General features: G+C 55.8%; 2 protein-coding genes across 8 annotated transcripts; one reads left to right on the top strand and one right to left on the bottom strand.

Moving 5' to 3' along the window:
• Nucleotides 1-2,347: 2,347 nt before the first annotated feature.
• PALB2 (partner and localizer of BRCA2) lies at nt 2,348-12,473 on the bottom strand. 6 transcript variants are annotated; one of them, XM_048493906.1, is made up of 13 exons: nt 12,207-12,471; nt 10,555-10,614; nt 10,321-10,420; nt 8,529-9,920; nt 7,690-8,342; nt 6,959-7,042; nt 6,434-6,595; nt 5,877-5,962; nt 4,863-4,997; nt 4,637-4,753; nt 4,215-4,302; nt 3,294-3,442; nt 2,348-2,861 (listed from the first exon to the last, which is right to left on the bottom strand). In XM_048493906.1, exons 1-13 carry the CDS (start codon nt 12,453-12,455, stop codon nt 2,480-2,482), a joined length of 3,657 nt encoding a protein of 1,218 aa, XP_048349863.1. In that variant the 5' UTR covers nt 12,456-12,471; the 3' UTR covers nt 2,348-2,479. The 6 variants fall into 6 exon arrangements, with proteins under 6 accessions (XP_048349863.1, XP_048349868.1, XP_048349864.1 ...); XM_048493911.1 differs by lacking the exons at nt 10,555-10,614; nt 12,207-12,471 and adding an exon at nt 10,518-10,549; XM_048493908.1 differs by lacking the exons at nt 4,863-4,997; nt 5,877-5,962 and having other exon boundaries at nt 2,499-2,861.
• On the top strand, nt 12,339-16,263 carry DCTN5 (dynactin subunit 5). Of its 2 annotated transcripts, XM_048493912.1 has the most exons (6): nt 12,346-12,462; nt 12,583-12,651; nt 12,756-12,874; nt 13,416-13,527; nt 13,876-13,978; nt 15,338-16,263. In XM_048493912.1, exons 1-6 carry the CDS (start codon nt 12,415-12,417, stop codon nt 15,433-15,435), a joined length of 549 nt encoding a protein of 182 aa, XP_048349869.1. In that variant the 5' UTR covers nt 12,346-12,414; the 3' UTR covers nt 15,436-16,263. The 2 variants fall into 2 exon arrangements, with proteins under 2 accessions (XP_048349871.1, XP_048349869.1); XM_048493914.1 differs by lacking the exon at nt 12,583-12,651 and having other exon boundaries at nt 12,339-12,462.
• Nucleotides 16,264-16,410: the final 147 nt, after the last annotated feature.

Here is a 16,410-nt window from a genome sequence, read left to right as displayed (position 1 = left end):
AGCCCCCGCAGAGGGGAGATTTGCATACGGTGCGCCGCCCCCAGCAAAGGTGGCTGCACTCTGCGCATGCTCAGGCGCCAGCCTGCCACTGAGCAGCCGCCTGACCCTGGCCGGACCTCGAAAGGCGGTTGCCAGCTCCATTCCGGGGGACTTGGGGTCTGAAGAGGAACTTTTGGCGTGGGGCCTGGAGGGTCTCCCCCTGGGAAGCGACCCCTTTTCTTCGCTGGGGAACCGACCTCTGCAGCCCCACCTGCGCTCTCCCTGGCTCCTTCCACACACGCAGAATAATGCACCTTCAGCGCACTTTGCAGCGGAATAGTAAAATCCACTTGCAAACAATAGTGAAAGTGGATCCAAAGTGTATTGTTTTGCATGTGCTGAAGGGCTCCCTGTTTGGGAAGGGGATGGCGCCCCTTTCTGCTTCTAACATACACTTTGGGGGCAGCAGGCACGACCCCTAGAAGCCCCCCCCCCCATAAAGATCAGAAGGAAAGATTAGAACAGTGGTTCTCAACCTTCATGTTGTGGTGACCCCCAGCCATAACATTATTTGTGTCTCGGTTCCTAAGACCATCGGAAATTTATGTTTTCCAATGATCTTAGACCAGTGGTGGCGAACCTATGGCATGTGCAAGCAGAGTGCCCCCACACACACACACATCTAGACTGGCCTGGGCGTCTGGGCTCGATTATTAGCATTAAACCTATGACCTGGGCCTTTCCCCACTTACCTTAAGCCCCGCGCTACTTGAGGAGAGTAGCGCGGGGTCCCCCGGCACTCCCCATGACAGGGGCGGCGACAGCGCAGCCGTCCCGACGCTGCCGCGCCCCCTCAGCGCGCAGCATCCCAGGCGCGCTTCTTAACGGCGCCTTTTGATGGGGACGCCCGGGTGCACGCCTGGGATGCCGCACGCTGAGAGCAGTGCGCGGCATAGGGGAGATCAAGGTGAGTGGGGAAACGCCCCTAGTTTTGGGGAAGCAGTGTAGGTAACCCTGTTAAGCGCTGTTAAACCCCACTGATTTTCATGCAAAGAACTAAAGCGCAATCCTTTACCTGGGAGTAAGCTCGTGGGGCTTGCTTCTGAGTAAACCCTCCTAGGGTCGTGGTTCACCCATTCTTAGAGTTGCACAGTTGCTTCAAAGCAAAGCCACCAACTGCCACCAAGCTTACTCTTGAGTAACGCACACCTCAGAGCCAACCGTTTTTTCTAAACTAAAACCTCAGTATTCAGGTTAAATTGCTGTGTTGGCACTTTGCGATAAATAAGTGGGTTTTGGGTTGCAATTTGCGCACTTGGTCTGGAAAAGGTTCGCCATTGCTGTCTTAGGCGACCCCTGGGAAAGGGTTGTTCGACCCCCAAAGGGGTCATGACCCACAGGTTGAGAACCGCTGGATTAGAAGAATTAACCAACATTCTTGGCAATTAGGTATTATTATTATTGATGCCTTCCCGTCAGCTAATATGATGGGACGATTCCAAAATATTCCAAGGCACAGGAGAACCTGTGTGTGCGGCTCAGGGGAAGTAGACTCAGTGTCACATATCTTACTGCATTGCAAGTTACATGAAGGTGAAAGGGAGCTGTTAATCCGACCATTGTTAACTCGTCATGTATATCCATTCATAGATAACTCAGATACGAATTCTGTAAGAATGTTATTAGAAGATCGTGTTTCCGCCATTTCACTGAAGGTAGCTAAATTTTGTATATTGGTACACAACAAGCGTAGTTCCTTATTAAGACAAAGAGCTGCACTGTGTGATGAGGACTGTAATAATGCCTGAAGCTAATGTTATTTATCAATAGACTTTATAATGGATTTTAATTTATATTATATTTTTGTATAAGTGGAGTGCTATGAATTCACATGTACTCTGATTTTAAACTACTGGCTGGCCAAAAGGCCGTAATAAATATCTATCTATCAGTATTATTATTATTATTTTATTAAACTTATAAACTGCCCTCCCCTAAAGGGCTCAGTATAAGGGAGGTTTGACCCCTCTGTGACCCCCTGCCTTTGCAAAATCATACACTATTTTTACCCCATCGTGGCTTGAACACTTCTTGTATTTCCATATAAACACCTATATGCTGTTTTTCTATTTACCAAGCTCACTAAACTTGGTTTGCCCTGAGAAGCTGCCCTTTTCTCGGCTGGAGTACTGAGCTGTTTAATTCCTGGGGAGCTCCAGGCCTCACCTGGAGTAGCAGGCCAAAGGGGGGCTTACAGGGTGTAGGAAGAAAGGAGGGATGACCGCATTTCCCACAAGGCAAGCAAAGGGTCAGCTGTCCTTTCATCCATGGTATAAAACTTGCTTCATCTCCAAACACAAAACAGGCCTTTTCCCTTTTAAAACAAAGTTTAATAGTATTTGAAAGTTAAGGCACTACAGAGAACACATTTGAACAGTGCTGAGGTCCCAAAGAGTAGCCAGATAGGCCTCGCCCATGACAGGCCCTTGGGGTCCTTTGCTCAGCCAGTTCTTGGTGAAAACAACAGGGAGCTGGAGAAGTCTCTGTGGGCCTGTTCCTGCTTATCGCCAAACCTTGGCAGTTTCTGGCAGGAAAAAGCCCCAGTGGGCAACCGGTCAGGCCAAGAACTCTGGCCATCCTGCTGGACCGCCTCAGGGATAGAGCATGGCCTGGCCACGTAGCTGTAGATGCAGACACGGCCATCCGCCCGGCTTGCCAGGAGACACTTGTCGGTGACAGACCACCTGACGAGAGACCACCTCCCCTCGGAACTGGGGGGCAACAGAGCCGTGCACTCTCCCCGTAGCAAATCCCACACAGCAACGGCTCCAGAGGTCAGCACGGCTGCTGCAGATGCGTCCCGTACGTCCCCTTCCAGGTTCCTAGCACCAAAAACACACACACACAGGGAGAGCTTACTGGGCAGGCTCCTCTCCACAGAGGGACACTGGAAGAGGGATTCAAGCCAGAATGGCGCCCCCAAAAAGCATGCCCAATGGCTGGCACAGTCCCCACATATTTTGCTGGGGCTTGTGCAGCAGAATATCTCTGCTGGTTTGGGATGAAGGTTGCCTTTTGGCACCCGCAGCAAAGAGACCAAATATTTCCGCCAATCTTCAAGCTGCGTTACCAGGCAGGCTTCTCCGATTCACACAAAGAAAGGAGAAGCTTTAACAAGCTATCCAAAATGTCCCATGCACTTATTGAGGTCCCAGATTCTGGGCCCAAGGGACTGACAACTCCTGCACGCTCTGGCCACCAACTGGTTCGGGGTCCATCTGTTCCAAAGGCTCTTTGCTGGGGATTCAACTTGCCTTCCTTGGAGATCCGGCGGGAGGGTGACGGTCATCACCTGGGCGCTCCTGGCCGTCTTGGGATTGAATGCGACCACTTGGAAAGCAGGGCTGCCAATCGACTCGTTTACCTTGCCATGCGGGTGACTTAAAACCACAAACAGGAGGCCCTGCATCACAAGAGAGGGAACAGAAATGGGACCACCTGCTGCTGGTGGGGGGCAGGGGGGGAGGTGCAGGAAGATGGTGGAAATGCAGTTCTAGTCCATCCCATCCCCACAACTAGAAGAAGAAGAGGAAGAGTTTGGATTTCTCTCCTGTAGGAGACTCAAAGGAGCTTACAATATCCTTGCCCTTCCCCCCTCACAACAAACACCCTGTGAGGTGGGTGGGGCTCTAGGTAGGCCTGAAACACAACATCATATCCTACTAAGTGGGACGGATGTTAACATCCGGGGTCTGTGTGACAGAGTAGTAGCTGATATAAATTTTCTGTTAGATTGTTTACATGCCATTGCCCATGTGACATTGTTGGGTAGACGGAGACAGCACTTCAAGGTGGCAGCTGGCAGACTTCATGCTGAAGAGACCTTGCTCTGAAAGCCCTTTAAATGCCAGGTGTCTCTTACAAAATAAAAATCAATGCTGTTCCTGCCTGGAGCACTTTCAGGGGACTGGAGCCTTGAGCCCTTTGCCTGCCAATCCAAAGCCGTCTTGCCAAATCCCCTGGGCAAGCCTGCTGGTGGGGCGGGGGGGTGCCAGAGCGTGGGTGAGCAGGCAGCCCCCAGGATACGCTGCCAGAGAGGACCTCTTGGGTCCAAATCTCAACAGGCATCAGATGGCAGGGAGCCAGGACATAGAACGGACAGGGTAGGGTGGAGAAAACGCCTCCCATCCCAGAAACCCTCCACTGGCTTTGTCTACTTTATGGAGGGAACTAACCGAGTCGGAGTAGGCCTGGTGGCAGACTGGCGCAGGGTAGGGGTAACCCAGTGGCATCTGGCACAGCAGCTGCCCAGTTCTCAGGTTCCTGCGGGAAGAAGGAAGGCAGCGTCCAGGGGCATTCTGGTCCTTGCTGGGCTGCAGAGCAGATGCCAGCTCTGCAAACTACATTTCACTCCCAGCCCCGGTCAGCAAGAGTGCTCAGAAAGGGGGAGGAGAGGGCACAGCTGCTTTTGAGCTTGAGGGAAGACCGCACCCTTCTAGCAAGAAGGGGTCTGGACCCCAAGGGCCCATCCATGCCCCTCCCCGCCAAGCACCGGCAGGTCCGAACCTCCGTTGCCTTTGCACGAGGGAAGCCCTTCTACCACAGTTCTGGTCATTAACTACCTCAGAGTCAGCGGAGCTCCAAGCAAGAAGCTTACCAGACCACCACACAGTTGGCGGCCGTCAGGCCGACCAAAGCCTCGGCCATCCCGTCCACTGCAGCAAAAGCCAAAGTGGTCTCCTCTGGAGGAAACAAGGTCTGCCTCACACAGCCCCTAAGATGGGAAGACACCAACGAGGTTATGGCGACTGGTGGTAGCCGCAGGCTGCTCCTCTGGTGGGGCGTGGAAGACGCCCCCACCCCACCGCACCCGTCTTTCTCACCCTCCTGCATCAGGGAAGGAAAGGACTTCCACAACTCCGTCGCAGCTGCTGACCAGCCTCCTGCCGCTCAAGCCAAGAACAGCTTTGATATTTCCCGCCTTGAGCAGTGGCTGCTGAAGAGATCGAAACAGCAGCCTGCAAAGAAAGTAAGAAAGAAAGAAAGAAAGAAAGAAAGAAAGAAAGAAAGAAAGAAAGAAAGAAAGAAAGAAAGAAAGAAAGACCCCCCCCCCCCACCCCCCCCCCCCCCCACCCCCCCCCCCCCCCCCCCCCCCCCCCCCCCACCCCCCCCCCCCCCCACCCCCCCCCCCCCCCACCCCCCCAAGGTCTGTGAGGCTTCAGCCAGCGCCCGGAGGGGAACACTGAACTGGCAGCTCAAAAGGGGCAACTACCTAAACCTTGGGCCATTATTGTGGGATTAGGGTAAGCCCCCTCCTCTCCTGGTGCTTCTGCCTGAACTGAATCGGGTCTGCGTGCACCTGGAAAGCGCAGGGCCTCAAACACACCCTCTCCACCTGGCCCAGGGAAAGCAGAGTCTGTCTGGCCCAGGGGTCTGCAACCTGCAACTCTTCCAGATGTTCATGGACTACAAATCCCATCAGCCCCTGCCAGCATGGTTCATGCAAACATCTGCAAAAGTGGGAAGCAAGTCACCCCCACCCCTACACACACAGCCACAACTGTGACTGTTTGGCACTGGACTTTGTGCCTGGGATTAGATTTGGAAGCCAGTGAAGAAAAACTAAGGGATCCACCCTGCCTGAAAAGTAGGAGGACCGCCAAGCCCCAAATATGGACGAGGGCTTAATTGAGCCCACCCCTCTCGCACGGATTGAGATGCCCCTCTTCATAATCCCCCACCCCTGCCCATCTCCTCCGGGGCAGGCCACGTGACCTCCATGCACAGCACAGACCCCTCCCAAGCATTCCAAAGGGCCCCTCCTGGAGCCCTGCAGTGGCCATGCCAAGAAACACACCGTGGCCTCCCTTGGCCACCAGCGGCCTCCAGTCACCCACCTGACCTCAGCTATCTCCAGGTCTCCCAAGGCCACGCACACAATGCTGGGGGCGCCAGGCAGGGGGACGATTTGGAAGACTGGCACCTGGGGGAGGAGAGCCACAGCGATCCAGTCGCCTTCAGCCCCACCCAGGCTGGGCCAAAGCTGCCCTCCCTCCCCCGCTCCTTGCAAACACCCCACACACAGGGGGAGGTCAGCAGCCCGTTCGACATGCCCCAAATTCACGGGGCTGAACTGTTCATTCAGCAGCTGCAAACCGGGCTGGCCTCGAGAAAGGGGGTTTGGAGCCAACGAGGAGGGCTCTCTGCCATTGGCCAGCCTGGAAAATGGGGGGTCAGAGGGGGAAATGGAGAGCAACAACCCAACTGTGCCGGCTCCTGGTGGGGAGGAAAGGATCTGGGTCCCAGTGTGGCTAGGAAGGTGCAAGCAGTGGCCGCTGCTTGATACAGCAGGGTCTGCACAGCCTCTCGGGACGGTCCTCAGAGCCCGTCTGCAAAGAAGGAGCCCAGGGAAGCCATAGCCAGCAACGGGCCCCAGCAAGGCACCCTCCTCTACCTCTGCAAAGCTCCAGGTGTGGACTGTTTCCCAGCAGCCGGAGTCCAGGTGCCTCCAGAGGGCAACGGAGGCCTCGCAAGCAGTCACAACGCACAATTCGGTGAAGTCCGCTATCTCCCACCACACAGCGCTCAAATCCACAGTGCAGGAACCTGCAGAATTCTGGACAAAGCAGGAGAAGGAAGGGAATTCTTCCAGCACAGGCATTTATGGGCTCCAAGCAGGGTCTGTCAATCTGAAGCGTTAGCAGCAAGGCACGGCTCTGGGTTTGGGCAGGGACGGGGGGGGTGGGGGTGCTGGGTGCTCCCACCGCCTGGCCATTATTTTTGGGGGGCGGGGGAGAAGCCCCAGAGCTCCAGTCTGCCTGGGAGCTGCAAGTGGCAATTTGCCTGCTGGATGTACCAAGGAAGCCTGGAGGTCTGTCCACAAGTGACACAGGCAAGCGAGCGTCTGCACAAGGCGTCCTCCGCACAGTCCAGAAGCTGGACAACAAACCCCCACTGCCTGCACTTCTCTCCTGCCCACCTTTAGCTTGGAGGTCATCTTCCAATTCCCTTCTCCACGGCGATGTGTCGGCCCCCCCGCTGCCAAGTCTTCTGCTTTTTCCTGCTGAGGGAACATATCAAGGGACAGTGAGGAGAAAAGCCCCCCCCCCCCCCGGCACTCTGGTCTCAAGGAAGGCAGCTGCAGCGCTCTCCATTCCCAGCTACCCTCAGCCCTGTGAGTGAGCTGAATAAACCTGCCCGCAGGGAAGAAAGGGTAGTCTGAACGTCAAAGACGTCCTAGCTACTCAGGAGAAAACGTCCAGCCACAGGATGCTGGTAAACAGCGCGGGATCCATGCGTGAAAGTGAAAGGTCAGATTAAAAAACCAGAACCTTTTGCAAGGTCTTAATGCCCCGAGGATGATCGCGGGCAGGAAAAAGTGGACCAGTCAGAGGCATGGAGAGGGCCCGGGACCAGCAGAACGAACACAAAGCAGGAGAGAGGCTGTGGGAAGAGGACCCAACAGAGAGCGAAAGGAAAGAGGCACCAAGGAAAAGAGGAAGGGGGACAGCAGCTCACGCAGACCCCTGGAGCAGGAGGGGCAGGAGGGGCTTTGGAGGCGGAGCAAAGAGACTGAGGGCGGAAAGGGGGGGTGAACGCTGATGTCAGTTCCCCAGGCAAGACAGATGTTGGTTGTGGGGTTCTCTAGCGATGTGCACCTTCTCCCAGGACAACTCGCGGGCCCTCCTAGGGAGGCTCTCCTCCTCTTACCTGGTTGACAGAGGCCTCGCACTGCTCTCCAGACTTAGCTGTCAGCTCCTGCCTTGCTTCCACTTGCACGCCTGGTTCGTCAGGCTTCCAGCTGGCTCCCTCTCCGTCCTTGGGGCACAACATTGCCACACGGGATCGCTCTTCCCCTGTGCCACGGATCTGCGTGCCCGCCGCTTTGGCACTTGGCTCCTGAGAGGGGTTGGCTTGCCCTTGCCCAGGTGAGCCACGAAAGTCCTGAGTGGCAGGGGTTGTCCCCACCAGAGGGAACAGAGGGGTGGGCAGGTGGCTTTCCAGCTGACTGATGCCCCCCTCCAGGACAACATCTGTTGGGGAGAGGAGCAGCTTGCTCGAGTGCAAGTCCTGCGGAGGGAGGCACAGCTCAGAGGACTCGTCCTCCGGAGGAAAGAGAACATCACCTGGACTCTCTTCCACTGCCTGCAGGTTGGCAGGATCGGCCCCCTGGAGACGCTCGAGCGGCTCGCCAGAACCCACGGCCTCTGGGGGCTTCCTGGCAGAAGCCCTGACCTTTTCTGACTGAAGGAGGCCAAACTCCTCTGCAGGCAAGTGAAATTCTTGGAGGGCCAAGTCTGAGGGCAGCCACTGGAGAGGGCAGCCAAGCAAAACTCCGACGCATGGCCTGCTCCTTCTTCGACCTGCAAACATAGAAGAGAAACTTGTCTCTGGCTGCCCAGTGGGTGGATGCATGCAACCTGGGCCCTTCCCGGTGCATTTGTGAATGCCACCCCAGGACTGCCGTACTCCAGTCTCAGTGACTTCAAGCATCACACACCGGGGGGGGGGGGGGCTCTTCACGCCTCACCTTTTACTTGAGGGCTCACCTGGAGGTGAAGACATCTTGCCCCTGGGTGCTGGCTCCATCCCAGAATGGTCCCAGTTCCCAGCCTGCTCTTGAGGCTCCGGCTGACACCTCTCACTCGAACCAAGACAGCCGTTTCCTTCGAGACCCCCCAATGCCAATGGTTCTCGAGCCCCATGGCTTGGAGTCCCGTGCCGGGGTCGCCCTCTCCCCTTCCGCCTCTGCCTCGTGACAGTCCCGCTCTGAGGCAGCCCTTCGCCAGCCCTGGGGCTCTCCAGTGCCAATGGAGACCCGCTCCTCCTTTCCCGGCCTGCTTGGGGAGGGGCAGAAAGGGCCCCACTTCCTGGCAGCTCTTGGGCGGAGGGAGTGGGACTTGGCACCGTGTCCTTCAGGGAGACCCTCCGGCCCCTCCTCCTCCTCTTGCCCAGCTGGCTCCGAATGACGGCTTCCAGGTTCAGCTCCCGCTGGCAACGGGACATTCGCCGGGTGGTCCTCACGTAATATTCCACTGGAAACAGGAGCCCCTCCACAACTGTGCAAGAGTCCAGAAGGCTGTGGGTGGGGGTGGAAGGAGAGACCGCCTGCAGGGGGGGAGACCCAGCCTCAGCCTCCCCTCTGGAACCCGCCTCTCCTGGCTTGGAGACGGGAGACTCAGTGGCAAGACAGCTGGAGCTCTGCGGCTCCCCAGGAAGGCTTCTTTCTTGGCACGGTTCTCTTGCACCCTCAGAGGAGGCGGATCTGCACCGGCCTTCTTCCTCCCCCTCCCTGCCTCTCTCTTTTTCCTTTGAGGCTTTCTGAACGTGGGCAAGAAATGGCATGTCCTTGACTGCTGAATCTTCAGGGGTGGCAGAGATGCCTTCGGTCCAGAGGGGCTCAGGGGAGAGACCCCGACTCTCTTCTAAGAGGATCCCAGGAAGTGGATGGAGGACTTTGGGCGTGATGTTTTCCCCATGTGGACTTTCTGGCTGTGGTGTCAGGGAGGGGGACGGGCTGCTTCCTTCTCTTGCTGCAGCTGCCAAAGGCATTGTCAGGATCCTGCGATCAATCTCGAAACTGCTGCTGAGCCTCGTGAAGACCGGTGACTGAGGACCCTCCAGGCTGGGCCCTTCCTTCCCTGCTTCAGGCGTATCTTCTCTTCTCTCCTCCAAAGGCCCCCTTGGCGGTCCCTTCCTTCTGCTTCTGGACAGGCGGCTTGGTTTTTTTTCCAGAGCAGGCAGCCCAAGGCCCCGGAGAATCCTTCCATGCGTCCTGTCAGGACACACTGAGCCCCAGTTCTCAGGCAAGGAGCCTCCCGGGCTGAACACCTCAGGCTCAAGATTGAAGGTCACCGATGGGGTTCTCAGAGCGTTCGTCTCAGAACAAGAACCAGGCAGGTGGCTGGCAGAGGCCTCGGGAGCCACCTGGCAGGAGGATGCTGTGAAATGAAAAGCAGGTGCTGAGTAGCTTCCTCCCTCCCTCCCCAACGAGGAAGGGAGGCACATTTTTACCAAGTGGGAAACTTTCTAGAAGAGCAACTGGAGCGAGTGAACAGAAATGGGACGGAAAAACTTGGTGTCTTGAAGGGCCCCCAGATACCCTTTTAACAAAAGGAGCGGGAAAAGCAGAACGGTTCCTTCCATCCATGTGGAGTCAGAAGGGCGCATCTCTGGTCTATATCATGTATTGCACAGAGACAGAACAGGCACAGAGCCACCCCTCTTCCCCAGAAGGGACTAAGTATCAGCCAAGTCCCCTGGCCCGTCCTCCCTTCCAGGTCTGAAGGCGTGCAGGGCTGGAAACTCACGGCCTCCTGACTGGCACGTCTTATTGGTTACCTGCAGGGTCCTCCTCAGCCGCCGCCTGCAGAAGCCAGCAATTTTGCCTCGCAATCGTTTCCTTGACATGACTCTTGACCTTCTCGGTCCTTGCAGCACGCTGCAGAGAACGAAGCAAAGGATTAGCCCTTCCCGCAGTTTTGAACATTTGTGGCACCGTTTTGTTTTGTGAAGCACAGAACTTCCCTCTCCTCCACCTGGAGAGGCTTGACAGATCGGCCTCTGCTGATTCACCTGCAGCCTGCCGAAAGTCTTCCTGTATTCTTTCTGCAGGGAGGCCAACTTCTCCTTCAGCTGCAAGACACAGACATTGCAAGGGTGCTGTTAGGGATCATGCCTGCAATTCACTGCAATGCTGCCATTTAAAACAGTGGCTTAGACAGGAAGTCTTCTCCCCAGATTACAAACCATCCAGCCCAGCGGTTCTCAACCTGTGGGTCGGGACCCCTTTGGGGGTCGAACGACCTTTCACAGGGGTCGCCTAAGACTCTCTGCATCAGTGTTCTCCATCTATAAAATGGATAAATGTTAGGTACAGTTCCACAACATGAGGAACTGTATTAAAGGGTCGCGGCGTTAGGAAGGTTGAGAACGACTGATCTAGCCTTACTAGAGGAATTGGGACCCCAGGCTAGGGTCGGAACTTCTGCTCTGAAGACTTCTGCAGCAGGCAAGCCATGCTCAGACATCAACTGAAATTCCTTTAGCTGGGACACCAACGAGCGAGAAGAGGCCAGCTGGGCTGCTCTGATGTTCACAAGAATCAAACAGTACAACACCCAGAATCCACCCACCTCTGCACTGCAGAAGTTATTAAAACTGTGGAAAGCCAGGAAACGCTGAGCCCAAGAGAGATCCCATCTCAGTGGCCTGCAGTGGCTCATATCTGCAAACATCCTGAGGTGGTAACCCGGAGGATATCATTTCAGACTGCAGGCGGTGGGTTTCACCTCTGCATGTTCCTTTGCATTTGAAAAGGAAAAAAAATACTCCCTGCACTACAAAAATCACAAGCCAGCAGAAAACAATCCTCCATGCTAAATTTCTGGGGAGTTTTTAATATAAAGTTTTTTTAATATAAAGGTGCACTGTAGAATTGGAGGCTCCTGTGGGGAAAGGGATCCCCTGTCTCCAAACACTTCCCAGCGTTGCTGCTCAGAGCCACGGAGGCCACCCCATCTCTTTGGGGAAAACGAGTGAGGTAAAAATAACTAGAGAGGCAGCGTGGTGTAGTGGTTAAAAGTGTTGGAGTAGGATCTGGGAAACCCCGGGTTGAATTCCCCACTTGTGCCATGGAAGCTTGCTGGATGACCTTGGGTCAGTCACACAGCCCCTGGCTAGGATTTGGGTGGGAACCTTTGGGGCATGACATGGAGGCGGGCAACAGCAAACACCACCTCTGAATGCCTCTTGCCTTGAAAACCCTACTACGGCATCACCAGAAATCAGCTGGGACTGGATGGCAAAGCACACAAATGGATAGATGGCTTTGTCCCGCCAAAGGAGCGGTTCACACGTGCGAGGGAACAAGGGCCAAGGTAGGGTGCAGGTGTAGGCTTCCACTGTGGTGGGGCGCAGTGCAACTAGACAGCCAGCGCCAAGAGCAACCTCCCTCCCTCCCTCCCATGCTGACTTTCTAGATGCAGGGAGGAGACTCAATAGCAATTCGTAAAGTCACAGCAGGGAGCCTCCCATTGGAAGAAGCACAGCCCTCGTGGTCTTTCTGTCACATTTGGAAGCCCAGGCCGGCCCATGCTACTCCGGCTTCCTCCCTTTGAGCCTCACAACAACCCCGCAAGGGAGGCTCATCCGAGAGAGGTGGAGAGCTTACGGCCCGCCGGCTCTGACTCGCACCCCGCCCCCCACTGCACGTGGGAACGGCCCACCTCCTCCTTGTCGCAAGAGCTCCGCGCCTCCACCGGGGCAGCCATCCCCGCTCCAACTCCCGCCAGGACTGGCCCCGCCCCCGCGCCCCGCGCCGAAGGGGAAGCGGCGCCCGTGCCTTCTGCGCACGCGTGGGAGAGCCGCGTCCAATCGCCGCGAAGAAAGAGGCCATAGAGTGCGGCGGCTAGAGCGGCCCCGGAGAGAGGCGCGATGGAGCTGAGCGAGATGCTGTACAACAAGTCCGAGTACATCGAGACGGTGCGCGGGGCGGGTGGGCGTGGCCGGGGGCCGGGGTGGGCGTGGCCCGGGAGGGGGCCACCGGGGGGCACGGCTCCCCCTCCCCACTGACCTTATCTGCGCCCCCCCCCCGCCCCGCAGGCCTCCGGGAACAAGGTCAGCCGGCAGTCGGTGCTCTGCGGCAGCCAGAACATCGTCCTCAACGGCAAGGTCGGGCCCCAACGGAGGGAGGGGGTGGCAATTGCCCCTTTGGCCCCTCCCCCAATGAGACTTGCCCCCCGTCCCTGACTCCGCTTCTCCCCCTCCCCCCGCAGACCATCGTCATGAACGACTGCATCATCCGGGGGGACCTGGCCAACGTGCGGGTGGGGCGCCACTGCGTGGTCAAGAGCCGCAGCGTCATCCGGCCCCCCTTCAAGAAGTTCAGCAAGGGGTAGGTGCGGGGAGACCCCCCCCCACTCCGTCAGCACCAGTCTGCGCCCCCCCCCCCCTTTCCAGGCTCTACGACCGATGGGGGTCTTCCACGTCGCCTCCGCCTATGGACCGGAGGAGCTGCTGGGGGTGGAACCGGGGACCGCCAAGTCCTTGCCGCCACGACCCTTCTCCCTGAAGGCATGGGCCCCAGATTGAGCTTCTAACGTGGATCTCAACAATTCAGGCGCACATTCACTAATCGGTTGTCAATTGGGAGCCAAAGGCAGCCCCTCTGGGCTTGCTGACAAAGGCCTCCCTCCCACCCCCAGAGGGACCTCCAGTTTATCTCGGAAGCTACATCTTGGTCCAGACAGTGGCTTGGTGGTCAAGTCTTAATTATTGTTACTAGTAAGTTTCACGCTGTTGCTGGGAAATCTTCAAGAGGGGCTGGATTTGAAAGCAGTCATGGACAAGGCTGAACAGGCTTCTGGTGCCCCCCTTGGTGAGCTGGGAGGGTGGGTGCGTAGCTGAGGGCCAATTCTACTCCCTTTCTCCGGCAGAGTCGCTTTCTTCCCGCTGCACATTGGGGACCACGTCTTCATTGAGGAGGACTGTGTTGTCAACGCAGCTCAGATTGGCTCCTATGTCCACATAGGCAAGAACTGTGTCATTGTAAGTGCCCGCAGGAGCGGCTGGGAGGGGCATGAGCCCCCTCTCTTGGGGCTGCTTTCAGGGATCCCAAGGGCTGGTGTGGGATGGGGGGGGAAGGCACCTGAGCTTCTCCAGGGTGACCCTTGTGAGTGAACCCTTGGTTCCAGAGATCAAGGCCCAGCACCCACTTTATTTGCACCCCACCCTTCTCCCCAGTGGGGATTCAACATGGCCTCCACCCTATCATCCATTTTTTATCCTCACAACAACTCTTGAAGGCAAGAGTTCTGCCGCTGCTAGACTCTGTTGGAAGCGTCCTTCAGTGGGCGGTGCAGTTTCAAGCAAGCTGACTTTGGTCTATCCTGCTAGGGTCGCCGGTGCGTCTTGAAAGATTGTTGCCGAATCCTGGACAACACGGTGTTGCCCCCAGAAACTGTAGTCCCACCTTTTACGGTCTTCTCCGGCTGCCCAGGTAAACAATCCAGGCAGGCAGAGAGTGAGGTGGTAGAGAGCCAGCGTGGTGTAGTGGTTAAGAGAACATAAGAACATAAGAATAAGCCAGCTGGATCAGACCAAAGTCCATCTAGTCCAGCTCTCTGCTACTCGCAGTGGCCCACCAGGTGCCTTTGGGAGCTCACATGTAGGATGTGAACGCAATGGCCTTCAAGTGCTGTTGCCCCCCGAATACCTGGTCTGTTAAGGCATTTTGCAATCTCAGATCAAGGAGGATCAAGATTGGTAGCCATAAATCGACTTCTCCTCCATAAATCTGTCCAAGCCCCTTTTAAAGCTATCCAGGTTAGTGGCCATCACCACCTCCTGTGGCAGCATATTCCAAACACCAATCACACGTTGCGTGAAGAAGTGTTTCCTTTTATTAGTTCTAATTCTTCCCCCCAGCATTTTCAATGTATGCCCCCTGGTTCTAGTATTGTGAGAAAGAGAGAAAAATTTCTTTCTGTCAACATTTTCTACCCCATGCATAATTTTGTAGACTTCAATCATATCCCCCTTCAGCCGCCTCTTCTCCAAACTAAAGAGTCCCAAATGCTGCAGCCTCTCCTCATAGGGAAGGTGCTCCAGTCCCTCAATCATCCTTGTTGCCCTTCTCTGCACTTTTTCTATCTCCTCAATATCCTTTTTGAGATGCTGCGACCAGAACTGGACACAGTACTCCAAGTACAGTCGCACCACTGCTTTATATAAGGGCATGACAATCTTTGCAGTTTTATTACCAATTCCTTTTCTAATGATCCCCAGCATAGAATTTGCCTTTTTTTACAGCTGCCATGCATTGAGTTGACATTCCCATGGAACTATCAACTAAGACCCCTAAATCCCTTTCCTGGTCTGTGACTGAAAGCACTGACCCCTGTAGCGTGTATGTAAAGTTTGGATTTTTTGCCCCATGTGCATCACTTTACATTTTGCTACATTGAACTGTATTTGCCATTTCTGAGCCCACTCACCTAATTTATCAAGGTCCGCTTGGAGCTCTTCGCAATCCTTTGTGGTTCTCACCACCCTACATAATTTGGTATCAGGTGCACTCTAATCTGGAGAACTGGGTTTGATTCCCTGCTCTGCCCCTTGAGCTGTGGAGGCTTATCTGGTGAACCACATTAGTTTGTGCACTCCTACACAGGCCAGCTGGGTGACCTTGGGCTAGTCACAGTTCTTTGGAGCTCTCTCAGCCCCACCCACCTCGCAGGGTGTTTGTTGTGGGGAGAGGAAGGGAAAGGCGATTGTAAGCCCCTTTGAGGAGAGGATATAAATTCAACTCTCCTTCTTGAGGGCCAGATCTGTCTTTCATGCTTTGTTTTGCCTGCAGGACTCTTCTCTGGAGAACTCCCCGAATGCACCCAGGAGCTGATGATGGATGTCACCAAGAGCTACTACCAGAAGTTCCTGCCCCTCACCCAGGTCTAGGCCTCTCCCTGGAGTCTGGCTCTGGCAGAAGGGTCTTGCAGGGGTCTTGAGGGGAATCACGGTCTCAAGTTTTGTTTTTCTTTTGCACCTCCCTCCCTCCCTCCCCCGTGGGCTGCACTTCGCAGTTGGGAGGGTTGAGATAATTCCTCACCTTGTCCTGCAACAAACGTCAGGAAGATCAGCTAAGCTCCGGCCCCACAGTTCCTTTGTGGGACAAGACGGAGGGTTGTTGAGCTGACAGAAATAAAGCCTCCCTGGACCCCAGCCAGGGAGGCACAGCTGCTGACATCCCCCAACATAGCCAGGTGCCTGGGGTGATTCCCAACCCTGTAGCCACTCACCCGCTGGCCCTGTTCTACTCCACAGGAGAACTTGCTATACCTTGCTGGGGGCTATGGGATATCCAGGTGGTGGTTGTGGGGCCAGGCTCCCTGGAGCTGTGCAGGCAACATAGGGAAGCTGTTGGGGGGGGGGGGGGGGGGCCCCAGGATGGCTGTCCCTCATAGCTGCTGCTCAGACTCCCAACAGGTGTCATCTTATGAGGAAACTGGAGGAGCTCTGGACGGAGTCACGGTCTTTTGGGGTTGGTTGTACCAGAGCTAGCGAGCAAGCCGAAGGACATGCAGGGCAGATGTGGAGTACTCCCCTCTCCACCCCTTCGCACATCTTCCCAGCTGCCCCTTGGCTTGGCTTCATGCTGTCCCTGTGCCCAGGGGCGTAGGCCTCTGCCAAACACTAAGCAGTCTGGAACTGTCCAAACGGTTGCTCCTGTTGTTAATTGCCTGGTTTGTTTCTGTTCCCTTGTACAGATTAAAACTGAAAAGTGGATCGTGTGCTGTGGTGTCTTTTTGCCAGAGATGCTGGGGATGGGGGTGTTGGCAGTGGCCCGTTCTTTTTGCCTTTTGTGTCATAAGGTGGCCTCCTTCAGTGGCTCACACCTCTCTAGTGGAGTGTGGCATCCCTTGGGGCAAGTTG

This window comes from Sphaerodactylus townsendi, linkage group LG04 (genome assembly GCF_021028975.2).
Source record: "Sphaerodactylus townsendi isolate TG3544 linkage group LG04, MPM_Stown_v2.3, whole genome shotgun sequence".
NCBI classification, from domain to species: domain Eukaryota; kingdom Metazoa; phylum Chordata; class Lepidosauria; order Squamata; family Sphaerodactylidae; genus Sphaerodactylus; species Sphaerodactylus townsendi.
Note: the sequence above shows the minus strand (reverse complement) of the source record. Positions and strands in the feature narration are given on the sequence as shown.